Source organism: Cucurbita maxima, unplaced genomic scaffold (assembly GCF_002738345.1).
Source record: "Cucurbita maxima cultivar Rimu unplaced genomic scaffold, Cmax_1.0 Cma_Scf00003, whole genome shotgun sequence".
NCBI classification, from domain to species: Eukaryota; Viridiplantae; Streptophyta; class Magnoliopsida; order Cucurbitales; family Cucurbitaceae; genus Cucurbita; species Cucurbita maxima.
Genome location: NW_019272019.1, coordinates 6,288,819 through 6,313,522, shown reverse-complemented (window position 1 = coordinate 6,313,522; position 24,704 = coordinate 6,288,819). Strand labels below are relative to the sequence as shown.

Sequence of the window (24,704 nt, the reverse complement as noted above, 5' to 3'; positions counted from 1 at the left end):
GGCCTTATCACCTGAAGCACCAGTCGACTCTGCAACCCCGGCGACCCCATCACCCGAAACCCCAGTGGCCTTATCACCTGAAGCACCAGTCGACTCTGAAACCCCGGCGACCCCATCACCCGAAACCCCAGTGGCCTTATCACCTGAAGCACCAGTCGACTCTGAAACCCCGGCGACCCCATCACCCGAAACCCCAGTGGCCTTATCACCTGAAGCACCAGTCGACTCTGAAACCCCGACGGCCCCATCACCCGAAACCCCAGTGGCCTTATCACCTGAAGCACCAGTCGACTCTGAAACCCCGGCGGCCCCATCACCCGAAACCCCAGTGGCCTTATCACCTGAAGCACCAGTCGACTCTGAAGCCCCAGCAGCCCCATCCCCTGAGGCGCCAATAGAGTCTGAGACCCCGGCGGCCCCATCCCCCGAGGCGCCAGTAGAGTCTGAGACCCCGGCGGCCCCATCCCCCGAGGCGCCAGTAGAGTCTGAGACCCCGGCGGCCCCATCCCCCGAGGCGCCAGTAGAGTCTGAGACCCCGGCGGCCCCATCCCCCGAGGCGCCAGTAGAGTCTGAGACCCCGGCGGCCCCATCACCCGAAACCCCAGTGGCCTTATCACCTGAAGCACCAGTCGACTCTGAAACCCCGGCGGCCCCATCACCCGAAGCACCAGTCGACTCTGAAACCCCGGTGGCCCCATCACCCGAAACCCCAGTGGCCTTATCACCTGAAGCACCAGTCGACTCTGAAGCCCCAGCAGCCCCATCCCCCGAGGCGCCAGTAGAGTCTGAGACCCCGACGGCCCCATCCCCCGAGGCGTCAGTAGAGTCTGAGACCCCGGCGGCCCCATCCCCCGAGGCACCAGTAGAGTCTGAGACCCCGGCGGCCCCATCCCCCGAGGCACCAGTAGAGTCTGAGACCCCGGCGGCCCCATCCCCCGAGGCACCAGTCGAGTCTGAGACCCCGGCGGCCCCATCCCCCGAGGCACCAGTCGAGTCTGAGACCCCGGCAGCCCCATCCCCCGAGGCACCAGTCGAGTCTGAGACCCCGGCAGCCCCATCCCCCGAGGCACCAGTAGAGTCTGAGACCCCGGCAGCCCCATCCCCCGAGGCACCAGTAGAGTCTGAGACCCCGGCAGCCCCATCCCCCGAGGCACCAGTAGAGTCTGAGACCCCGGCGGCCCCATCCCTCGAGGCACCAGTAGAGTCTGAGACCCCGGCGGCCCCATCTCCCAAGGCACCAGTAGAGTCTGAGACCCCGGCGGCCCCATCCCCCGAGGCACCAGTCGACTCTGAAAGCCCCCCAGCGGCCCCAACCCCCGAGGCACCAGTCGACTCTGAAAGCCCCCCAGCGGCCCCAACACCCGAGGCACCAGTCGACTCTGAAAGCCCCCCAGCGGCCCCAACACCCGAGGCACCCGTCGACTCTGAAAGCCCCCCAGCTACCCCAACACCCGAGGCACCCGTCGACTCTGAAAGCCCCCCAGCGACCCCAACACCCGAGGCACCCGTCGACTCTGAAAGCCCCCCAGCGACCCCAACACCCGAGGCACCCGTCGACTCTGAAAGCCCCCCAGCGACCCCAACACCCGAGGCACCCGTCGACTCTGAAAGCCCCCCAGCGACCCCAACACCCGAGGCACCCGTCGACTCTGAAAGCCCCCCAGCGACCCCAACACCCGAGGCACCCGTCGACTCTGAAAGCCCCCCAGCGACCCCAACACCCGAGGCACCCGTCGACTCTGAAAGCCCCCCAGCGACCCCAACACCCGAGGCACCCGTCGACTCTGAAAGCCCCCCAGCGACCCCAACACCCGAGGCACCCGTCGACTCTGAAAGCCCCCCAGCGACCCCAACACCCGAGGCACCCGTCGACTCTGAAAGCCCCCCAGCGACCCCAACACCCGAGGCACCCGTCGACTCTGAAAGCCCCCCAGCGACCCCAACACCCGAGGCACCCGTCGACTCTGAAAGCCCCCCAGCGACCCCAACACCCGAGGCACCCGTCGACTCTGAAAGCCCCCCAGCGACCCCAACACCCGAGGCACCCGTCGACTCTGAAAGCCCCCCAGCGACCCCAACACCCGAGGCACCCGTCGACTCTGAAAGCCCCCCAGCGACCCCAACACCCGAGGCACCCGTCGACTCTGAAAGCCCCCCAGCGACCCCAACACCCGAGGCACCCGTCGACTCTGAAAGCCCCCCAGCGACCCCAACACCCGAGGCACCCGTCGACTCTGAAAGCCCCCCAGCGACCCCAACACCCGAGGCACACGTCGACTCTGAAAGCCCCCCAGCGACCCCAACACCCGAGGCACCCGTCGACTCTGAAAGCCCCCCAGCGACCCCAACACCCGAGGCACCCGTCGACTCTGAAAGCCCCCCAGCGACCCCAACACCCGAGGCACCCGTCGACTCTGAAAGCCCCCCAGCGACCCCAACACCCGAGGCACCCGTCGAAGACATCATTCTCCCTCCAAACTTGGGCTTCGTGTACTCATCACCGCCTCCACCAATGTTCCCAGGCTACTAAGTGGCAAGTCATACGACTCTCCTCTCTATTTAAACATTTTTAGTTTCATTCTTTCAAGTTTTGTTTCTTAGTTAGTTGGTAGCGTCATTAATAACTAACTCTATGGACCCTTGATCCCCACGAATTGTAACGATCTCTTCCTGTGTGCAAGAAGGCCATTGGAAATTCAATATGATTCACGTGTTGCTTTGAATGATTGCAAAATATATATACATGATCTATGTTCCATGATAAACATATTCTTGTTACGATTTAAATTAAAGCAAATACCGTAGAGAAGACAAATATAATTTGTAGATAAAAGGGCCAACATAGTAATTTCAGTCATTCGAGGGATGTCCAGATACCCTGCTTGTACTCTTAGTGCATTAACATATTTCAAATTCCAAAGGGATGATCATCATCGTTCATCACTTCCTTCCCAAATGGAAACAGGCGCGGAAAAGGAATCACAGCAAAAGCGCTACCCAACAACAATAAAATAACGGAACCCAAAGTTTTGATTTTTAAATTCTGTTTTTCTGAAATTGGAAAAAATAATTAATAATCATAGAGTTTGCTTTTGGTTGGCGTTTTTGCTGGCTTTGCATGTTCGTACTGCACAATGCCACCGCTGTTCTTTTCTTAGCTTTTGTGTTCCCCACATCAATTGGTCTCTCGATTCTCTGCCGCTCCCCTTTATAAGAATCCCCGCCTCACTCTTCGCCACTGCCTGCGAGTTTCTCTGTTTCCAGAAAATGGCGATTTTTAATGATCCTCTCGGCTCCTTGCAGCATCTCCTCGACACCCTTCAGGCTCCGCCGTATGCGGCAGCCGCCATTCTGGGTGTCATCTCTTTCTTACTTGCAGGTTTTCTCGTCGCCGATTGGAGAAAGAGTCGCCGGAATTTTCTCCCTCCGGTGCCGGGTACAGCCGGCTTCTGATTCTCGATCTGATTATAGGGGTTTTAGTGGTAATGATGTGAAATTGATGATCTAATGAATTTTGGAATGGTGGTTTGGTTTTGTAGCGATTCCGGGGTTGCCGGTGCTGGGGAATTTGTTGCAGTTGAAGGAGAAGAAGCCTCACAAAACGTTTGCACGGTGGGCTGAGACGTACGGACCGATTTACTCCATAAGAACCGGCGCCTCCACTGTGATTGTTCTCAACACCGCCGAGGTCGCCAAAGAGGTATGAATTACGGCTGTTTTCCGGCCAACTTCTGTCCTCTGATTCTAACTCTGCTCTGTTCTTGTCTTGATTCTTGTAAGGCTATGGTAACGAGGTACGCTTCCATGTCCGGTAGAAAGCTAAGCAAAGCACTCACCATCTTGACTTCTGATAAATGCATGGTTGCTATGAGCGATTACAATGACTTTCACAAGATGGTCAAGAAGTACATATTGGCCAATGTGTTGGGAGCTAATGCACAGGTTGTTTCTCCCTTCTTCTTCTCTTGATTTGGATTAAATCTAATAGTTTGATCTGTTTCATTTTCAGAAGAGACACAGACAAAGAAGAGACAGCATGATAGACAATATTTCCAGCCAGTTGTTTGCTCATGTGAAGGATTCTCCATCAGAATCTGTCAATTTTCGAAAGATATTCGAATCGGAACTCTTCCTACTGGCGCTTAAAGAAGTGAGTTGATTCTGTTCTTCTGTTTAGAGAGGAGGATAGATATCTAACTTCCATGATTTCCCTGGCAGACACTTGGGAAAGATATCGAGTCTATATATGTCGATGGGCTCGGTACAACGTTGCCAAGGGAAGATCTGTTCAGGGTTCTCGTGATCGATCTGATGGAGGGTGCTATCGAGGTTGATTGGAGGGATTTCTTCCCATATCTGAAATGGATTCCCAACAAGAGTGTGGAGAATAAGATCAGGCAGATGGATTATCGCAGGCGAGTGACGATGATGAGCCTAATTGAGGAGCAGAAGAAACGAATTGCTGCAGGGGAGGTAGTTCTTTGTTGTCTTGAACTGAATCTGCTCTGCTGCAGAGAGTTCTTTAATGTCTTGGCTTGAATCTTTAACAGGAAACGAATTGCTATGCTGACTTCTTGTTGTCTGAAGCAAAAACACTGACAGAACATCAGATAGCTATGTTGCTTTGGGAGACAATCATTGAAACCTCGGACACTACTTTAGTTGTAACAGAATGGGCTATGTATGAACTTGCCAAAAATCCTGAACGACAGGCAACTTCCTAAGAACACTACCATTTCTGTTGTTTTTCTTGTCTGTCCAATTCTTAAAGTCATTCTATGAAACCTTTCGACTTTGCAGGACTATCTATATCAGCATATACAGAGTGTCTGTGGCTCTGAAAAGCTTACTGAAGATGACCTGTCGAAGCTACCGTATCTGACTGCTGTGTTTCATGAAACTCTACGGAAGCATAGTCCAGTACCGATCGTCCCGTTGCGATATGTGCATGAAGATGCCCAGTTAGGCGGGTTCTTTGTTCCTGCAGGGAGTGAGGTGAGCCATCCTGTAACCTTTGATGAACCCTCCAGTGTAATTTGATTTGACTATGTCTGATGATGTTTGGTTCGCAGATCGCCGTGAATATTTACGCCTGCAACATGGACAAGGATCGTTGGGAAAGCCCTGAGGAATGGAAGCCAGAGAGGTTTCTGGATGAGAAATATGATCCAATGGATCTGCACAAAACCATGGCCTTTGGAGGAGGGAAGAGGGTGTGCGCAGGTGCTCTCAAGGCAATGCTGATAGCTTGCACATCCATTGGAAGGCTTGTTCAAGAGTTTGAGTGGAAGCTGGGGGAAGGGGAAGAGGACAAGGTGGACACTCTTGGCCTCACTGCTCGCAAGCTCCAACCGCTGCACGTAATCGTAAAGCCAAGAATCAGCTGATGAAACGTCCTCCGCTGTCTTTAGACAGTTGAATCTCGAATAAGTAACTATCATGAGACTCTTTGGACACCATCAGAGGCTGAAGAGAAGTTAGGGTGTTTTAGATCAGTTTATAATAGAAGGTGTGCTCAGATAAAGAGTTATAGCTCGTAATAAGTTGGAAATTTAGCTGAATGATACTCGAGTGATGTGTTGCATATTGCCCGGTAATCGAATGCATTTTCCAACTGACGAGATTTTGATATCAGAAACGAAACCATAAAACATAGATGGACAAAGTAACAAACCAGATTTTCCATGTTTCGATAGAGAATTTTACGAACTTTTAAACTATATCCACGTAAAAATATCGATATATGACACACTTCTAGGTAGATCTCATTTGTTTAGAACTGCGGCTCTGCTCTGATCTGATGATGATTCTTTGATCAACTGGGTTTGAAGAACTTCAACTTTAGTCCACAGGTAACCAAACTCCAGATTCCTCCGATTGAGAAAGCCAAACTAAAAGCAATGCCTAGCCAGCCCAATGTCCAGTGGAAGTACCAATTGAAGCTGAATTTAGTAGGCTTTTTCACGAGAACCCACATGAAGCAAGGGTAAGCAAATGTGACTGGAAGAGTGAGTCCTCCTAGCAGACCAGCCAAACTGGAGAGGAAAGGAAGTGCTACTCCTATGAAGAAGTTGACAAATCCATAGAAGACACGGAAACCAGAACGGACCCAGATCGAGCAAGGGCGGTTAGTACGACTTGTGTAGCTAGCTTCAAAGTTGTCGAAAACGGGCATCGAGTAAATTTGGAAACTGCTCAAACAATTGAACACAACTAGAAGGAAAGTGATGGCAAGAAGCCCTCTGGGAATATCATGGCCGTGAAATGCATATATAGCATTAAGCATCCCTCCTGAAGGCATCTGCGAAACAATAGTCAATCGTTAACCATCCAAGCTCACTCGAAAAGAACAAAGATAGATACTCACAAGATTTCCATAAGCCCAATATCCACCAATAGCAACTGGAAACAAGCATGCTGCAATGAAAAAATACGCAACTTTGGCTCCTCTCCACATGGGAACATGAGCAGGGTGCTTAAATGTTGATGGCATTGTTGCCTGAGAGACACCAAAACAAACATAATTCAGATTCAACCAAAAAGAGCAACTCAATTGACGGTAAGGGGTTTAGAAAGTGATGCAAAAGGCACACCTGAATTTCCAAAACCAAGTTATGGCCTCTGAAAGCAAAGGCTATGATTCCAAGTGCATTCATGACAGAGAAAACAGAAGAAGAAGGCGATGGCATTGAAAGGGGTTCGTAAGAGATCGTGAGAGGCCTTTGCTGGCTAACAGAGAGGACCCAAACCATGGTGGAGTAAGTGATGGCAGTCACAGCTCCAATAAGAGAAAGTCCAGCAATTGAATTGAGGTTTGGCAATTGGGAAAGAACAATGCAGAGAGATGTAAATACAAGGTACCACTCTACAGTTGTTAAAGGATTTGATGAACACAGCGGCCCACACACTATTTGGAAAAAGAGTTTCATCGTCTCTCCTCCAACAATGATCAATGCGGTTGCAGTTCCTGCTGATAAGTAGGCAGTAGGAAATACAGCAAGCCATACACCCAATCTTTCCCCTGAAAATTATAAAACAAAATCCTTTAACCAATGTGTTGAATACGCTTCAGTGATGATTAGATGGCACGGTTCCAAGATTGAAGGATGCTGTTTAACATGTTTCTAATGGAAATTGCCTCTGGTAACCGCCCAAGTTTACCGCTAGCAGATACTGTTCGCTTTTACCCGTTACATATCGTTTTCAGTCTCACAGTTTTAAAACACGTATGCAAGGGAGAGATTTCCACACTCTTATAAGAAATGTCTCGTTCTCCTCTCCAATCGAAGTGGGATCACAAACCTCTAATAATTTCTTAAGAAGATGACATACAGGTCTATAAAAGTTGGTATTAGGATTTGTGGAGTGCAAGGAGATCTTACCAAATGCAGCTTCAGCAAGCTCCACATATCTGTTGTACCTTTTGCCTGGCACTGCTTCGTGAAGCTGAACCAGAATCCACAGGGTATAAAGTTGCCAGCAATAGGCTATGGTTAGTGATAGTATTCCCCAGCTCCTACAAAATTACCACAAAAAACAGATAAAACCAAGTCAGAGACGGTTACATCAGATCTTCTATGAAATTGAAATCTTTGTCTTTGTCCTTGTCTCTATCTCTGTCTCTGTCTTTCACTACACCCAGAAACTCAAGAAAGCATTTGATTTGGGGACCATGACATGTAACATGTTAAATTACCATTTATTGCTTCATATGTTTTGAGGCTTCCTTCCTAAAATATGTAAAGAGTTCAACGTCCAAATAAAATATGTAATGCAGAAAGTGTCGTTAACATCAGATTTAACCAAATTATGAAAATTACGAGGACCCGATAGAAATTGATAGCAGGGCTTAAATAGTAATTGAACTTTTGTAATACAATAAAAACTTGCAAAAATTTGATTTTGCTTTCGTTTGACCTAATAATGATTTAGAGGCTGAAATTATGGCAGGTGGGCATCATGTAAACCAGAAAAAGTGGAGATAATTCGAGTAGGACCCAACAAAGATCATACATTCCTGTCTTAATCCATTAAAAAGTATCCAAAGATAAGATGACCCACCAAAAACATGCATAAAAGAACTTTTGTGAATTGAAAGCTTTGACTAAGTTGACAGGATTTCTACCATTTTCACCCGTCTTGTTATTTGTTACGGCCCAAGTCCACCGCTAACCGTTATTGTTCTTTTTGGACTTGCCCGATATATGTTTGGGCTTTCTCTTTTGAGTTTCTACTCGAGATTTTAAAACGCGTCTATTAGGGAGAAGGTTTCACACCTTATAAGGAATGTTTTGTTCCCCTCTTTAATCGATGTGAGATCTCACAATCCACTTCCTTAGGGGCCCGCATCCTCACTGGCACACCGATCGGTATTTGACTCTGGCATCATGTTTATTGTCCATAGTCATCGTTCACAAATATTATCTGTTTTAGCCCATTACGTATCGCTCTCAACCTCACGATTTTAAAACGCTTTCTTTTAGGGAAAGATTTTCACATCCTTATAAGAAATGGTTCATTCTCACCCCATTATCCTTACTTGCAAAATTTACAATCAGCTTTATTCGTAGTGGTGGGGCAAGGAGCACCATGTTGCAAGAAAAAAGACATAGTTCATCTAAAATGAAACCTACTTTAGGTAACTATGGAATATCAGAGAGTTCACTAAATCTACATGTAGAAGCAGGCTTCTCAAATGGAAGACTAAACTCTTGATATAATAAGATTAGATAATCTTGTGTATTTTTATTTGTACATTTGTATTATCAATAATCAGTCATGTTGTGGCGGTGTACATACCTCTTCTTGAAATGCAAAGCAGAGTGTTTTTCGTTTGAAAATTGACACAAGGCACAACTAGTGATGACTCTATTAATTAGCTCAAAAGATGAGGTTAGAGAAGGTACCAGCCGAGGAAGGCAAAGGCTACGGGCAACACGAGAGCCTGGAAGCCGATACCGGCATTGAGGTTGTGAAAGGCAGCGTAGTGAGCGTTGCCATTGCGGGACTCAGTAATGGGAAGCCAAGCATCCTGAGGGTTAAGCTTGGTGAGATGGCCCACCTCCTCTAAGTAACCCTTCATATTAATCAGCACCCTTTTCATGGGAGTCCCAATGGGGCTCAAAAACCTCGGCGATATAAACGACGTCGGAGTCCATGCCGTGGAAGACTTTGCCTCCTTAGAAGGCGGCCTAGGCGACTGCTGTCCAGTCGGCGTCAGAATCTCCGGCGTAGACACTCGTGGGGTCGCCGGAATGGAAATGAGCTCCGTCTCCGGCCTCTCCTCCATGGCAAACGCTGCTTTCTTCAGTCTCCGGTAGTGGGGAATTGAGTTGGGGGCTCAGCAGCTGAAGCGGAGGCGCGTGGAAGTGAAGGAGGCAGTGATTTTGAGGGCGTTGATATAGAGAATCAGAAGTGAGGGTAAAGTGAAAGTGAAAGTGAAAGTGGATGAAAATGGAATTACAAAATGGTTGATTGAAGAAGAGCTGGGGTCAGTGGATGATGAAGGGATGCCTAATTTTGTAAGATTGGCTTCATCTTTTTGGACCAGAAATAAGCTGCCCGCCATTGATTCTGTCACTATCTCCGACATAATTAACGCTCATTCGACAAGGAAAGCGAAAGGTGGAGACGAGTGAAGTATACGCGGCGATAGTTGGGAGGGTCAAGTTTGAGTGAGACCCCGACATGAGCGTGCGGACCCAAGTCGGGTTCCGAGTCAAGACACAAAACCCGCCATTTCTGTCATCCACTGTCACGCACCACCGCCACACATAAGTAATGATAACAAAGACACCATTCTAACTTTTTAGGATACATTTTATTTGCTATAATATAAACATGAGCTTAGATACGTTTTAGGTTAAATTAATACAAAAAATTTCAACTTTATACTTTCTTTAGTTTTAAAAAAAATCTAAAAAATATCCTTTCAACCAAATAAAAAAATTTACTACTAATTTTAATTTTAAATGAAACCATTAATGTTTCAAAAATATTGTATTTTAAAATGGTTTCAAAATTACCTTTTACTTTTAAAAGTTTTTAAACTATATTTTTTAATTTCAAAAAGTTTCACTAGTACTTTCTAATTTAAAAAAATAAAAAATAAAAATACCTTTAAAACTTTTTTAAAAATTAGAAAATATATTTACTAATAGTACCACGTTTAAAAAAAAACATTTAACCTTCTAAAGTAACACTAAAATGTTTGTAGATAATCAATGAGATGTTGATAGACGTTTTTCGTCCATAAATGGACGATAATAATCTTTTTGAACATTTTTTTTTTATAAATGTATAGTATCAAGACTACTTAAGTAAATGATATTAATAAAACTTTTTAAATATTTTTTTTTTAAAAAGTTTTAAGGTATTATTAAAACTTTTAAAAAATTATAGGTGTTTTTCAATACAAAATATTAAAATTTATAGGTATTTTTATTAATTTAGGTTATATTTCACTTATTTAACATTTTACAAAATTTAAATTCATACCTAGTAAATTTACTAATTTTAAACAAAAATTAAAAAAAAATTATTAATATAGTAAAAACTTTTTCAACAATACATTTAGTTAAACTAAATGTATCCATAAAATAAAGTAAATCAAAAAATTCGAAAAATCAAACTTAAAAAGATGGGGAAATAAAGGTTGACCTTCACATAAATTATTACCATTTATTACTATTATTTGGACAAAGACCTTCAAACAAATTTGTTCCACCAATAAAATGTGACGTAAGCAGGTATGTCACTTTATGGATATCAAACAGCCAACAACATTTACGTTATCGATATGATTGACTAAAATTAATATATCTTTACTTTATATGCTCCAAAACTTTTATTTCTGACCAACAAAATGAAAATAACGGCTTGATGTGTGAACAAGGGACATTTTTGTCATTTCACCAAGTGAATTGTCCAATTTTTTTGGGTGTCCAAGAAGTTCGCACGAAGCATCCAGCCTCGGAGCTGCTGGCTATATTTCAATCAGTCAAAAAAGTCCATACCAAATGTTTTCGTATCAAAAGCCTAAATTAGCCATTCCTTAGACCAATATTTACTGCTATGCCACCGTTGTACAATATTTTCTTTTCACCAATACAAATTTAACAAATTTTCAATACACAAATTTGATATTAGTTTAATATGAGCAATAAAAGCGGGAGACGAAATAAACATTAATCAACAAATATTTCAAGGAGAAAAAGAAGAGAATATATAGTGGAGTGGCAAAATCGTAAATAAAGATGCAGAGAAGGCCAAATTCATCCACGACCTTCTTCTTTACTACCCCATACGCGCTAATACGTGGTGTTTTTTCCTGCTCACACAATCCCTTCGTAGAATCTTCGCGCTCTCTCCGAAGGAGAGCGCCGGGAGAAATTCCTCCGTCCGTGCCGACGATTAGCTCCCCGTTTTTTCTCACTGTAAACCTAGTTTCTGCTTTTTCAAGCCCCTAATCGCTTTGGATTTTGTCTCCCAACTTAGCCGCTATTTTCGATTCTTCCTCTCTGTCGTTGGCCCACTTGTTTCTCCGACAGAATGACGGTCGTCGGCTTATAGGGTTTTTGTTCTAATACATTTCTAGTCACTGAGGGCTCTCTGCTTTAGCATTTTATTGAGGTTTTCTATATTACAGATATGGCTATCAGGGTTACCGTCTCCTTCTCGAGTTATGTCGCTCAAAACCTTGCAACATCTGCCTCAATACGTGTCGGTAGTTGTCGCGCCGTTCACGAATGCTGGCTCCGATCTCGAATTTTTGGCTCGAATCAGAAGCCGGAATTTGACCCTTCCGGTTCGGTGCGCAATTACCGCTCCGACGTCCCTCCGTCTAATTCGAAATGTTGGGTTAAGAATTCGGCATCGGCGTTTGGCACCATCGCCGGAGAAATTGTTGGTGAAAGCTGCAAAAGCCCCATTGTTCTAGGTTTGATCTCGATTATGAAGTCAACTGCAGGTACTTCCGCTTCCTCGCCAATGGCCATGGGCGTATTTGGCGTTTCTTCCTTTAGAGCCGCTTCGATTATCCCATTTTTACAGGGGTCGAAGTGGCTACCATGTAATGAATCGATTCCAGCCTTAGCAAGCGGTGAATTAGAAAGTTATGGAGTTTTTGACAGCGCCATGGACGAGGGCATGAGCCAGCCCCCCAATCCTCCGCGGTTAGAGAAGAGCAGCTGGATATCGCGCTTCTTGAATAACTGTTCGGAGGATGCGAAGGCCATCGCTACAGCGTTTACTGTTAGTGTGCTTTTCCGCTCCTTCTTGGCTGAGCCAAGGTCTATACCTTCTTCATCAATGTATCCCACCCTTGATGTGGGCGATCGCATCTTGGCTGAAAAGGTCAGACAATGCTCTTTTACTGAAATTTTAGTTTTAAATATCTCGAGAATTACAAAAGAATGTTCGTTATGACTGTTGGTTGGTAATTATATGTTTGAATTGATATGAAAATGTTAAAATTACTATGCCAAATTTGTTTCATTTATCAAATGTTTCAAGAGCCATGAATTTTACCCATTATTTGCCTAGAAGGGTCAGCTTGTTTTAATTGTCATATGCTGAGTGACCATGGAGGAATGTGGCTGGAGTTCTGATGGACAGTTTTTAGGATAATGGTGTACATTATGCGACGGAGTTTACTTTCTTTTATATCTCTTGTATAAACCCTGCTTTCTTAAGGGCTTGAATTTCCCGTTTCAGTTGCCAAATGAAATATAGAGAGGATAACTGAAGCGAGTGTTTGATGGTTGTTGAAGAAGGAAGAGTAATATGATAAATAACTTGTTTGAAATTGTTGATCACTTTTTTCTTCGTTAACTTAGTCAGTCTTCTTTTGCTTTTCAGGTGTCATATTTTTTCAGAAAGCCAAGTGTTTCCGATGTTGTCATATTTAAGGCACCTCCAATTTTGCAGGTAAGCGTCTACGATCTCTATTTTTATGAAACGTATGACGATGATCTCTTGTTGAAAATTCTGGTATACTTGCAGGAAATTGGTTATAAGTCAAGTGATGTATTCATCAAGAGAATTGTGGCAAAGGCTGGTGATTGTGTTGAGGTTAGCTGTTTTCATCAGTTTGAATGATTTCACCGAGTCTCAATTCTTCGTTCTTACTGACCCGGTTGAACATAACTCAATTTATAATGGAAGTTTCCGACTCCCTATGCTCATTTTGTTTTATGGCTACAGGTTCGGGATGGAAAACTTTTGGTAAATGGTGTTGCTCAAAATGAGAAGTTTATCTTGGAGCCACTTTCTTATAACATGGATCCAGTGGTATTACATCCCACTCTTGCTGATTAAACACATTTATATTTGGTAGAGCATGTACACTCAAATTATTGGATGTCATATGTTGTCTTGCAGCTTGTTCCTGAAGGCTATGTTTTCGTAATGGGAGACAATCGCAACAACAGTTTTGATTCTCATAACTGGTAATTTGACTATCTCGGATTCGATTTGCTACACTTTTCTCAACAGGACATGTTATCCGTATAATCTGGCAAACCAGCTCCTTATTTGTTCTCATTGGGTCTGTTGTCGAATTTCTTTTAGATATTGCATCCAAGTCTTTAGATAATAGTTCAACGTTAACGAATCATCGAAATGGTTCTGAAGTGTTTTCATTTGGCTTTTCCAGGGGTCCACTTCCTGTCGAAAACATTGTTGGTAGATCAGTATTCCGATACTGGCCACCGTCGAAGGTTTCTGATACTGCATGTGAGCAAAATTCAGGGAAAGATGTGGTAGTTTCTTGACGCTTCACCATCTGCTGTCTTTTTGCAGAGATAGAATCTCTATAACATTTTGATATTGATTCTAAAATTACCCGTCCATTTGTTTTCTTCTTTTGTTTTTTGTTTGGCCAAGTGCTGGGAGCTAAATTAGAACTTTGGATGGGAACTATATTCATCTGTAAATTATTTTTGGTTGAAGCCGTAGCTGCCGTTGTGTTTAGATTTCAGTTGATGACAGATCCACATTGGTCTGGGAAAAGAATTGATATGAAGATGAGAGCGTTTATTTATAGTGTTTCCTTGAGCTTCATTTGCCCACTTTGTATATATAATTGTGAAGTAGATGGATTCGTGTATGTATTGCAAAATGTGTTTTCATATATGTTTTATTGGAGCCCAAACCCAAAGCAAGGCCCATTTCTTCTTTCTATTTTTGGCAGAATTTATCTTAAAACTCTAAAATCCTCGAATTCCTCGAACAAAAAAATGTCGTGGCAGCAGCTTTTGGTGAGGATAGGGTTAACTATGAAAGCCCACGAGATGGGTGATGTTCAACGATATGGACACTTTAACAGCAAAAGCTTCATTATGCAACATCTTAGTCTCCTCCAATGTGAAATTCCACAAATATGTGTAAATCCTTATGTGGTATCCCAAAGCCAAAACATGGGGCGTATGCCAGCGAGAACGATGGCCTTCAAGAGAAGAGATAGATTGTGAGATTGTGAGATCCCGTATTGGTGGGAGGGGAGAACGAAATATTCCTTAGAGAAGGGTATGAAGATCTCTTCACGTGTTTTAAAATTGTTTGTGAGTGTGTGAGATCCCACATTCGTTGTAGGGGAGAACGAATATTCCTTAGGAAGGTGTGAAGATCTCTCCCTAGTAGATGTGTTTTAAAATTGTGAGACTCACCACTATATATGAGAAACTTGAATGAAAAGACCTAAAAAGCAGTGGTCTAATCTAAAAAAAAGTGTGGGAGTAATTAAAACATAAATTATAAAACCAAAACATGCCCTATGGAAGCTTAATTGATTGCATTATTAATGGTAAAGAGCACTAGCAATTACAAAACCGGGTACAATTATTGAAACAAATGAAACCAAAATTTGTAGCAGATATTACCGTTATACACATTAATATGAAGAGATCGGCAGGTACAGGATTCCGCCACGTCAAATTCCCACTCAGCTCAGATTTCAGTGGTCTGACCCATGTGACTCAACGCACAAACGTATATTTAATTCCCTAAAAAAGCTCCCTATTTCGCCAGATTTCCAGATGGGCCACGGCGGTCGGTGCCATTGTTCTTTTTTTTTTTTTTTTGAAAATTATTAACCCAATTTTAAAAATTAAATTTAAAAAAAAAAAAAAAAGATTAAAAACTCCACTGGTTGTATTTATTGCACTCCATGTTTATATATTATGGGAATGGCGGATCGCCCGTAACTCCCCGCGTGGCCCTCACGTGGCTGGCGCGAAATTTGAAATCCTCCCAACCCTCCCTCGCCTTATCTTTTACGCCATATTCCCGCATGTCTCCCTACTTTTTCTACACTATTACAAACGTGCCACCAAACCCTTCTTTTCTAATTTTAATAAAATAATTCATCTTGGTAAAATTAATATTATATTTAATCAAAGTTTCCCTACTGACCATACTTGAAATCATCTACCTGATATTCTATTAACAAAATTTATCTTCCGAAAAGTCTAACAAAATTAAAATAAAATTCAAGTATTAGAAAATTAAAATATGCACCAACTTGCAATTTAATTACCCTCGTTATTATCCTATCTGCTTTTTGTGGAAGTAATCTAGTCATAAAGCCATGTCTAAGCCCAAAAAGTGGACATAAAATGATAAATTAATTAATTAATTAATTTTGAAAATTTTATATTTGTCAAGAATATTAATATTTTAGCTACAAGATTATAAGTTAAAAATAATATAATAAACACAATATTGAAATTTAAGAATGGTTGAAGCGATTTAAAAAGAAACACAATCAAAATAGATATAAAAAACCGAAACTAAACTTGAAAATAAGGGGAAAAAGGAGATGGTACAGTGGTAAATAAATACAAAATGGAGGGCAAACCCGACGGCTTTATACGTAAATACGACAAGTTTAATGTAATCCCGAACTTCCTTCTTCTATCAGCTCTCATCACTAAAAACTCCTTACTCATTAATTTTGTTAGTGGACTTTATAATCTTTAATTAATGACTTAATTAAAATAAGAAAATTTGTCTTCCAATTTTCTTTCTTCTTCTCCTTCTTTTCTCCTTGTTTTGTTCTCTCTGTTTCCCCCCAGCGTCGGCCGATCTGCTAAAAGAGTTGCAGTTTTTTGCTACTTGTGAAGAACCCCAAACAGAGAAGCTGCTGAAAGATTAGTTTATGGGGGAATCCGCCGCCACCCACCAGCATACTTCGCCGGCGACGGTGACTCCGCCGCCACCGCCGCCGAATTTAGCATTGTCTCGAGGACCCACTTGGACTCCGGCAGAGCAACTTCAACAGCTGCACTACTGCATCCACTCCAATCCTTCTTGGCGTCAGTTTCTCTATCTCTCTCTCTTTGATTGGTTTATGGGTCATGTTCTTTTCCTCTCGTGTAACCTTTTCTTTTTGTAATTTGATTGGAAATCTGAAAAAGTTTGAATCTTTATTTCTGGGGGTTCCTTTTTTCTATCAAATATCGGATTAAGCTCAGGGCAGGATTTGGTTATTCCTTTTTTTTCTTTTTTAAATATTATTTCCATATGGGTTCCTTTTTGTTGATCTTTATTCCGATTCACCTTGGTCACTTGTTTCTACTCAGCTTAAAGTGTTCTGATTTGTGTTATTTTTCTTCTGAGGTTCTGAGTTCAGTTCTAAAATCTCATCCGATCTTATTCAGCTTTAATCCAAATTTCTCGACTCATCTATGTGGTAGTTCTTACTTTTTCGAATTCTAAAGGGCTTTGGACCGATTGGATTTTGCAGCTGAAGCTGTTTTGCTGGCTTTTCAGCACTATATTGTGGTGCTTGGGACTATAGTTCTTATTGCCACTACCCTCGTGCCTAGAATGGGCGGCACCCCTGTGAGTGAGCTATGAATTAGTATTCTTTGTCAGAACCAAAGCTTTATGAACCATTTTGTCATGTTTTTAATCTGATTAGTGCTGATAAGTTGTAAATGTTGACAGGGTGATAAAGCTCGAGTGATTCAAACTTTGCTCTTTACTGCGGGGTTGAACACTTTACTTCAGACAGCTCTCGGATCAAGACTTCCGACAGTGATGCGGTCGTCGTTGGTTTTCATTTTACCCGTGCTTTCAATCATCAATGATTTCTCTGATAGGACCTTTTCGAGTGAACATGAGGTATATGATGTTTAGCTGTTTCTTGAGTGGTATTGTTTACCTGTTCCACTGTCATATCTTCAGTGTTTTGAAGAATGACTTAACAATTCATACTACTCTTTTATGGTCAAACTCAAACCTTGCATACTCCTGATTGATTAGCTTCCATAGGATCCTTTTGGAAGTACTTAGTTATTGTTTTCATTGAAGAATGCTGGTTGGATGAGTGTTTTCTTCGGAAGTGCTACTCTCGAAAAGCATTTTCAGATTCTTTCAAACTGTTCAAACAATTCTGGGTATAGTACTTAATGAAGAGAGAGCCACCGCTAGCCGATATTGTCCGCTGTGGCCGTTACATTATCGTCGTTAGCCTCACAAGTTTTAAAACGCGTCCACATGAGATCCCACATCGGTTGGAGAGGAGAATGAAGCATTCCTTATAAAGGTGAGGAAACTTCTCTCTAGCACACGCGTTTTAAAACCTTGAGGGGAAGCCTAAAAGGGAAAGCACAAAGAGGACAATATCCGCTGGCGATAGGCTTGAGCTGTTACAAAGTGACAATAGAATTATGTGAAAAAGGATCCCTTGCATTCTAAAGTGATGCCCCTTCCAAGCTCATATCATAACCCAATCTATTTCTTATTGGTAACGACGACGGTTTGCCATCAATTCTCCATCTAAGCCATGTCTTATTTGTTGTTGAATTCTTTTGACTTTGGGTAACTTATACTCCGTGGTATCAAGTTGTTTTAGATTTTGTGAATGTAATCCCTTTGTATGTGATGTGTTTCACAGAGATTTACCTACACTGTCCGTACCATCCAAGGGTCGTTGATCGTTGCTTCAATCATAAATATTATACTTGGATTTAGTAGGGCATGGGGGCATCTCACAAGGTAATAATTCTTCTAACGACTATTTTCAACGATAATCATGGAACGCTGGAAATTCTTTTGTTCTCATCACGGATTTCCTCTTTTTTGTCAGACTTTTTACTCCTGTAGTTATTGTCCCTCTGGTTACTGTGGTTGGTCTTGGTCTGTTTATGAGAGGCTTCCCAATGGTAAAGTTCCGAACCCTTCCATATGCATGTAAGTGATCAAGCGAGAAGTATGAATTTGCGGTTTGTTCTATGTGCAGCTTGCTAATTGTGTGGAGATTGGCTTGCCCATGTTGATTCTCCTTGTTGTCGGCCAGCAGGTATTTGCATTCTCTTAGACTTTCGTATCAGTGCTTTGTTTCTTTTAATTCATTCAATGTGTACGGTTTTTCAGTATTTGAGGCGTATCCATCCGCGGGTTGATGTCATACTTGAGAGGTTTGGTCTGCTTATCTGCATTACTCTTGTTTGGGCTTTTGCTGCTATTCTCACTGTAGCTGGAGCTTACAACCATGTCCGGGAGGTGACTAAACAGAGTTGCCGTACAGATCGCTCGTTCCTTATGTCATCTGCCCCTTGGTATGTCCGTTGAATTGGTTTCGTAGTGTTTATATTGGCAGAGGAACTTGTCTTCCTACTCTTCTAATGAAACAATCTCTACTGGTGCTTTGTGTAGGATTAGAGTCCCTTATCCATTCCAGTGGGGTACTCCGATATTTCGTGCCAGCCATGTCTTCGGCTTTATGGGGGCTACACTCGTTACATCTGCTGAGGTCAAATTTCAAGTCGATCAAAAGCTAAATTCTGGAGTAGCTTTCGAAGTCTTTGACGTTTAAATTCTGTTTTAGTGCAGTCAACTGGGACATTTTTTGCAGCAGCACGGCTTTCAGGCGCTACACCACCTCCAGCATACATTTTTAACCGGAGTATCGGCTTGCAGGTATAATTGTAAAACACCATGGTTTTTCTATCTCATATTTATTTGCACGAACTTGTTCCATCCATCGAGTCTACGTGTCGTGCAGGGCATTGGCCTGTTGGTCGAGGGAATTTTTGGTTGCATCGCTGGTAACTCTGCATCTGTGTAAGGAGCTTTTCTCATTACAAAATTTTCTTCTCCATTGAAAATCAAATATTAGAATATGCTTCTGCTAACTTGGCTGGTTATGATGTTGCAGTGAAAATGTTGGCCTTCTTGGACTCACACACATAGGAAGCAGGAGGGTTGTGCAGATATCAACTGCGTTCATGATCTTCTTCTCCATATTTGGTTCGTTTGATTTTCTTTCATCAATTGCGGTAATCGTCCCGACATATTATCCTTCGCTTCTCGTCATATTTCCCTCATCTTTCAGGAAAGTTTGGTGCATTCTTTGCATCCATTCCTTTACCGATATTTGGTGCCATATACTGTGTTTTATTCGGCATTGTTGGTGAGTCCTTTCTCTCCGTAATTGCTTAACAAAACACATCTCCGCAGTTTTCGGTTCTCGTCGTATCGATGGAAATTTTGCTGATTCCGTGCATTTCTTATCTGCAGCTGCTACAGGGATCTCATTCATGCAATTCACCAACAACAATTCCATGAGAAACCTTTACATTATTGGCCTCTCCCTGTTCCTCAGCATCTCGATACCTCAGTATTTCGTCACGAGCAGTTCACGAGACGGTAGTGGGCCAGTTCAAACAGCGGGTGGATGGGTCAGTCACAAAAAAGACCCCTCACTAACTACTCTCTCTGTTCTGTTACTGTTGTCTATCCTCTAACACTTCATTTCTTATGCAGTTCAATGATATCCTAAACACCATTTTCTCATCTGCCCCGACAGTCGCCATAATTATTGGAACACTGCTTGACCAAACGCTTGATGCTAAGCCATCGACCAACGACCGAGGAGTCTCGTGGTGGAAACCATTCCAGCATAAGAAAGGGGATGTTAGAAACGACGAATTTTACGGCCTTCCTCTGAGGATAAACGAGTATATACCAACCAGATTCCACTGAAATGATTACTTTGCTTCATGCTTGTTTATAGTACTGTGATGAACGAATTATACAGCTTAACCAGTGGTTCTTTTTCTGCATCTGATAGAAGTGAATTTGAGAAATCAGATATGTTCCAAACAACATGTAGAGATTTTTCTTCTTTTTTTTCTTGGCATGAATCCAATGAAACGAACAAATTTCAGAGCATTTGATCACATTTCAAACGTGGGTGTATTGGGAAAAGGTTCGAATTTGCAGGGAAATGTGAAAGCGTCAGAAAAGTCTTGGGGTAATGGGGATATTATGAGATGAAGCAAAAACCCATTTTTTCTTCTCATTTTTTATGAAGCAATTTGGGGAAGCGAATGTGAAAGGAAACTTCCCATCATTGAGGATGCCTTTTATCTGTTCGTCAACGAGAAGAGAAGCAAAGAGGAAGAGAGCCACTTATAAAATGCAAAAGGGAGAGGGCTGCCTTTGAATCTAACATATCCATAGTTTTAATTAATAAGTCAATGTAACGTGGGAATGAGCATGTCTACGACTAAGTAAATTCAAGTGGGTAAAAGTGCAATAACGATACATAACGGGCGGTGGAGTTGGACCGTTACAAATGGTATCAAAGTCAGGCAGACGATCCTCTACCGAAAAGGGTTGATTTTCAGGTAAGAGTCCTTTTCACTCCAAAATAGTAAAAGATGGGTGAGGGTCCTAAGTCGCTTTCTGAGGTTTCAAAGATTCCTCTCTCTCCAAGAACAACAAACAGATGAAGACAAATCGTGGGGACAGCCCTGCCTGTAAACCAGTGAGTGGGAAATGACGAAATGATGATGGTGGGGCTCTGTTTATTCCCCGATGGAAACTGGTTGAAGAAGACCCCTATAACACCTCCAATTCGTCAATATCTGTAATACCTTCAAAAATCTCCTACTTGGGAGTTTCCTGGAAGCTGCCTTGGAGCAAACAATTTTTCTATTTGTCTACTTGGAGTTTCCTAGCAACTGCTATGAAGGGAACACCTTTTTCCTGTTCACATCTACTTTCATTTGGACTAAAATACATCCATAACCTTGATTTTTCAAGTTCTGCTCATCGGATGGATCTGATAAAACAATTCTGGAATTTGCCAAGAGATTGATGAGTGGATCATAAAGCGTTCAAACTCTAAAGGCTTCCACCATTAATTACTTTTGAGAATAGAAAAGGTTATGTACATAAAAAGAAAAAACATCAGCAACCAAGCTGACTATTAATCGTTGAGCCAGTCTAAGTCAAAGCATTTCTCGGCGACTTGAATGTACAGATTAGGCATATGACTCTTCAAATCCTCCCACAGCCACGAGACGTCTTCCTCACAGATAACGTGACAGAGAGATTGCAAGCACACAACTGATCTGGGTAGTGTCCTGATCAGTGAGCATTCTCTCATGTCAATTTTGTCAAGGTTTGCCAGCTTACCAATTTCTTCAGGAAGGCTGATCAAGTTAACACATTGAGAGAGGTCAATGTACTTTAGACAACAAAGTCCACAAATGCCTGGGGGTAGAGTTGTAAGAAGTGGGCAAGCAGAAAGTCTCAAGATTTGTAGATTTTCAGCTTCCACAAGATGGTAGGCAGTTGACTTAGACTATGACAATTGGTGACACTGAGACACTTGAGACTTTGCATCTCGCAAATGCTTGAAGGTAGCTTAACCAAATCGTTGCAGTGATCGATTTTGAGTTCCAAAAGGAAAGGGAAGATCTGGGATACGTTTGCAGCTGACTCGTCGAGGCTGTTCTTAATCTTGCAGAAGACGAGAGATATCTTCCTCAAATTTTTAAATGGGGCGCAAGCATCGAATAGTTGCGCAATGGAAACCTTTTCCAGCGAGATGCTTCTCAGGTTGATCAAACTAGAAAAAACTGAGAAATTGCTGATAGTTGCATGTGTTGCATTGTTATTTAGCATAACTAGTGCTCTCAGCTTCGGCATGTTGCAAAGGAACGGTGGCAAGAAGTATCCACTCGAAGAGAAATTTAGAACCAGCACCTCAGCCTCAGGAAATATCATCTGCGTCCAATCCATTTCTTTCATTTCACCTACGGCATGAATGCGTAATGAAAATGAGCTTAAACTTAAAGAACGCAGCCTAAAAAGTTTGTAACCAAAAAATTTGAGATTGTATTTCTTTGCCTAAAAAATGTTTTTGGATGCTTATATTTACAAGTCTATCTTTCTTTGACAGAAAACAATGAGTCACCTGTGTGAATTGAAACCAGTCGAGCATTGAACGGCTGATCTGATTTCCTTGACCATTCTTTTGGAAGTTGCATTTCACTTTTTGACATCAGTAATCGCTTGCGGTCATTTACATTCTCCTGGCTACTGAAATGAAGAGCAAGGTCCCTTAAGACATCGTGTTGAGTGACATACATCTCGTAATAACTGCTGTAGATGTCACCACCACTGCACCAATCAAGCATTTAGTGGACATATCGTCGTGATGTCTGTAACGATTACTTAAATAAGTGATGTAACATAGTTAGGTTGATACCGTGCATCTGTAACCAGGGTAAGGAGATTCTTCTGAGATAACTCGAAAAGGACAGCGAGAGCTTCTTCATCGTCAAGATCATGCAACTCCTTCCAAACATTGATTAGAATATCAAGAGGAATCTTTTTGTCTTCAGGAAAGCATCCCAAATCGAGGAAACATTCTCTCACTTTACTTGAGAGGTGTTCCATACTAATAGCCATTCTTCGAAGCAATTTGTTCTCGTGGGACTCACAGATAGGCTCGCCTCGTGACAACCTAGTCTTTGCATTATTCCAGAACATCTCGCTCTGTTCTCTGAGAGACGCTCCTATGACTTTAAGAGCTAGAGGCAGGCATTTGCATTCATTCACAACCTTGTAAGAAAATTTTCCAACAAATGAGTGAAATAAAACAACCAATCTGTTTGCCAACAAATGAGTTGAACGAAGGAAAGTTTTGTTCCTTACCTGTTTAACCAAGTTATGGTTAGCAACCAGGGGAATTGACTGTTGTCCGAAAGCATAATGGCAAAACAGAGCAATCGCTTCACTTTCCCTCAATAACTCTACTTCATAAGTAGCTCTAAGAACTTCAGGGAATTTGAATCGTGAAATCACTAGAGTTTTGCAGCCCGATATGTTTGGAATGAGCTTCTCAAGAACTGAGATTGACCACACATCATCCAGCACCAAAAGAGCTGAATTTGCAGGCCTCCCATGGACAATCCGATCGTAAGAATAGACACTGTCGCTACCCATTACATATCCCCAGATAGTTCTCCTCAGTTGCTCCGCATCAGGGGACTGTGACACCGTCAAGACCAAAATTTTCTCCTTGAAGTGTCCTGGAAAGGTGGCAACAGGCAACAGCAGTTAGAATCCGACAGTTCCTACAAAAAGAAGCCAACACTTTCCACAGAAATTCACACCAAAAGGAAGTACCTATAGGCCCCTTTAAAGCTACTGTATCCAAGGGAGACTCAACGGATATTCACTTCATTGACAAGAAACTTCCAATTCTAGTGAAAGTTCTCTAATCTATTTTGATTCGAAGTCAGAAAAACAAACAGATACAGTACTACTAAATACTAGTTTTGAAACGAAAATGGAGAGAAAAAGGGGCAAGAAAAAACAAAAAAAAAATCTCACTTTGAAAGTCAGAAAACCAAACAGATATGGTACAAACTACTGGAATTGAAACGAAAATCCAAAACATTTACATAAAACGAGAGAAAAGGGCGAACAAAACAAAAGCAACTCACTTCGAACTTCAGGATCATTGCAGAATTCTGTGGCTAAAGTTGTCTTCCCCGAACCCCCAAGTCCACTAATCCCAACCGCCGTCAAATCGCCCCTTCCAATCACCAGCTCCTTCAATTTTCTCATGCCCACACGCAACCCAATTCCTATATTCACCGAATTAGTCTCATACCTTTCCTCCTCCCGAGCCCTCATAAACGCCTCCTCAGCCCACCACCTTCCCTCTACGGGACCGTCTGCCCTAATCTTCATCGACTCGAGTCGCCTTTCCAGCCAAACTCCTTCAAGCCGGTCGAACCGCTCAGTGGTCTCGAATCTCATGTGGTGCACATCGGCCAGTATATGCACCGGCAAGGTGCTGTTAATGAAGCGACATATATCCTTTTCGAGCTTCTCCAACTTCCTCGCGAGCCGCAAGTTTCTGTAAATGTTCAATCGGCTGCATTGAAGAGCCTTCTCGGTAATCTCAATGCCTTTCCTGAGAGTCTCGCTGAAGCGATCTAACTGAGATTGGCGATGAGCGGGCAATTCAACCCCCGAGTACTTAATCTCTTCGATGATCGGCAAAATTTGCTGAAGCGAATTGGCGATTTGAGCTGCCATCGCTTTACAGTGGCATGATTTTGACGAAAGTTGTACCATCATTTTGAGAAGCTCGGTGACTATCTCTCCAACGAAGAAATCTGCAACCTCCATTGTTGCAGCTTTTGGAGAAAAAGTTATGGCGGGGGAGGAAACTGAAGCTCTTCGTTATTTAAACTTCGGTTCCGACCAGTATTAATCGAAATTACGAAATCCTTCCAACGAGTACTGTGTTTGAGCGGTTTGCGTTCATTTTTGGGCCTTAATTTGTAACTGTGACAATGAGAATGGCGGCCATCAATATCAGAGTGGACGTATCATCTTTAGTCAAAGAAAAAAAATATATATATAATTTTTTATTTTTTAAAATATTA

At 42.7% G+C, this 24,704-nt stretch overlaps 7 protein-coding genes across 7 annotated transcripts; 4 read left to right on the top strand and 3 right to left on the bottom strand.

Annotated features, from left to right (window-relative positions):
• Positions 1-7: 7 nt before the first annotated feature.
• On the bottom strand, positions 8-1,268 carry LOC111476387 (uncharacterized PE-PGRS family protein PE_PGRS54-like). The gene is made up of 3 exons (XM_023120025.1): positions 1,255-1,268; positions 78-1,186; positions 8-27 (listed from the first exon to the last, which is right to left on the bottom strand). Exons 1-3 carry the CDS (start codon positions 1,266-1,268, stop codon positions 8-10), a joined length of 1,143 nt encoding a protein of 380 aa, XP_022975793.1.
• A 185-nt stretch (positions 1,269-1,453) lies between these two features.
• On the top strand, positions 1,454-2,530 carry LOC111476386 (vegetative cell wall protein gp1-like; the record flags this gene model as incomplete). The annotated part of the gene is made up of 1 exon (XM_023120024.1): positions 1,454-2,530. A coding segment is annotated over one exon (1,077 nt), but the record flags the coding sequence as incomplete, so codon positions are not given.
• Positions 2,531-3,113: 583 nt separating this feature from the next.
• On the top strand, positions 3,114-5,587 carry LOC111476578 (ent-kaurene oxidase, chloroplastic-like). The gene is made up of 8 exons (XM_023120295.1): positions 3,114-3,436; positions 3,540-3,700; positions 3,781-3,942; positions 4,010-4,150; positions 4,219-4,473; positions 4,551-4,712; positions 4,801-4,995; positions 5,073-5,587. Exons 1-8 carry the CDS (start codon positions 3,268-3,270, stop codon positions 5,385-5,387), a joined length of 1,560 nt encoding a protein of 519 aa, XP_022976063.1. The 5' UTR covers positions 3,114-3,267; the 3' UTR covers positions 5,388-5,587.
• A 26-nt stretch (positions 5,588-5,613) lies between these two features.
• On the bottom strand, positions 5,614-9,659 carry LOC111476577 (lysine histidine transporter-like 8). The gene is made up of 5 exons (XM_023120294.1): positions 8,907-9,659; positions 7,383-7,516; positions 6,594-7,021; positions 6,368-6,499; positions 5,614-6,301 (listed from the first exon to the last, which is right to left on the bottom strand). The coding sequence occupies exons 1-5, from the start codon at positions 9,287-9,289 to the stop codon at positions 5,816-5,818; spliced, it is 1,563 nt and encodes a 520-aa protein (XP_022976062.1). The 5' UTR covers positions 9,290-9,659; the 3' UTR covers positions 5,614-5,815.
• A 1,651-nt stretch (positions 9,660-11,310) lies between these two features.
• LOC111476692 (thylakoidal processing peptidase 1, chloroplastic-like) lies at positions 11,311-14,131 on the top strand. The gene is made up of 6 exons (XM_023120464.1): positions 11,311-12,354; positions 12,859-12,927; positions 13,003-13,071; positions 13,204-13,290; positions 13,381-13,448; positions 13,655-14,131. Exons 1-6 carry the CDS (start codon positions 11,650-11,652, stop codon positions 13,770-13,772), a joined length of 1,116 nt encoding a protein of 371 aa, XP_022976232.1. The 5' UTR covers positions 11,311-11,649; the 3' UTR covers positions 13,773-14,131.
• Positions 14,132-16,000: 1,869 nt separating this feature from the next.
• On the top strand, positions 16,001-20,130 carry LOC111475636 (nucleobase-ascorbate transporter 3-like). Its single transcript, XM_023119927.1, has 14 exons — positions 16,001-16,313; positions 16,745-16,842; positions 16,948-17,124; positions 17,900-18,000; positions 18,092-18,167; positions 18,245-18,304; positions 18,379-18,563; positions 18,661-18,757; positions 18,838-18,924; positions 19,010-19,068; positions 19,163-19,254; positions 19,340-19,417; positions 19,525-19,685; positions 19,771-20,130. The coding sequence occupies exons 1-14, from the start codon at positions 16,157-16,159 to the stop codon at positions 19,987-19,989; spliced, it is 1,647 nt and encodes a 548-aa protein (XP_022975695.1). The 5' UTR covers positions 16,001-16,156; the 3' UTR covers positions 19,990-20,130.
• A 902-nt stretch (positions 20,131-21,032) lies between these two features.
• Positions 21,033-24,639, bottom strand: LOC111475622 (probable disease resistance protein At4g33300). Its single transcript, XM_023119923.1, is given in 6 exon segments — positions 21,033-21,561; positions 21,564-22,052; positions 22,214-22,419; positions 22,508-22,863; positions 22,957-23,333; positions 23,751-24,639. Coding segments are annotated over 6 exon segments (2,463 nt in total). The 5' UTR covers positions 24,445-24,639; the 3' UTR covers positions 21,033-21,220.
• Positions 24,640-24,704: the final 65 nt, after the last annotated feature.

What these genes read in the sequence shown, in the direction of transcription:
- LOC111476577 (XM_023120294.1), bottom strand. Translation starts at nt 9,289, where the DNA reads ATGGAGGAGAGGCCGGAGACGGAGCTCATTTCCATTCCGGCGACCCCA. An exon ending in GCCTTTGCCTTCCTCGGCTG is followed by an intron (nt 7,517 to 8,906) that starts GTACCTTCTCTA and finishes GTAATTTTGTAG; the next exon opens with GAGCTGGGGAATACTATCAC. An exon ending in ACTTGGTTTTGGAAATTCAG is followed by an intron (nt 6,500 to 6,593) that starts GTGTGCCTTTTG and finishes GGTGTCTCTCAG; the next exon opens with GCAACAATGCCATCAACATT.
- LOC111476578 (XM_023120295.1), top strand. Translation starts at nt 3,268, where the DNA reads ATGGCGATTTTTAATGATCCTCTCGGCTCCTTGCAGCATCTCCTCGAC. An exon ending in TGTTGGGAGCTAATGCACAG is followed by an intron (nt 3,943 to 4,009) that starts GTTGTTTCTCCC and finishes TTTCATTTTCAG; the next exon opens with AAGAGACACAGACAAAGAAG. An exon ending in AACGAATTGCTGCAGGGGAG is followed by an intron (nt 4,474 to 4,550) that starts GTAGTTCTTTGT and finishes AATCTTTAACAG; the next exon opens with GAAACGAATTGCTATGCTGA.
- LOC111475636 (XM_023119927.1), top strand. Translation starts at nt 16,157, where the DNA reads ATGGGGGAATCCGCCGCCACCCACCAGCATACTTCGCCGGCGACGGTG. An exon ending in CTTATGTCATCTGCCCCTTG is followed by an intron (nt 18,564 to 18,660) that starts GTATGTCCGTTG and finishes TGCTTTGTGTAG; the next exon opens with GATTAGAGTCCCTTATCCAT. An exon ending in GCTGGTAACTCTGCATCTGT is followed by an intron (nt 19,069 to 19,162) that starts GTAAGGAGCTTT and finishes ATGATGTTGCAG; the next exon opens with TGAAAATGTTGGCCTTCTTG.
- LOC111476387 (XM_023120025.1), bottom strand. An exon ending in AGAGTCGACTGGTGCTTCAG is followed by an intron (nt 28 to 77) that starts GTGATAAGGCCA and finishes GGGGTTGCAGAG; the next exon opens with TCGACTGGTGCTTCAGGTGA.
- LOC111476692 (XM_023120464.1), top strand. Translation starts at nt 11,650, where the DNA reads ATGGCTATCAGGGTTACCGTCTCCTTCTCGAGTTATGTCGCTCAAAAC. An exon ending in ATCGCATCTTGGCTGAAAAG is followed by an intron (nt 12,355 to 12,858) that starts GTCAGACAATGC and finishes TTTGCTTTTCAG; the next exon opens with GTGTCATATTTTTTCAGAAA. An exon ending in CTTATAACATGGATCCAGTG is followed by an intron (nt 13,291 to 13,380) that starts GTATTACATCCC and finishes GTTGTCTTGCAG; the next exon opens with CTTGTTCCTGAAGGCTATGT.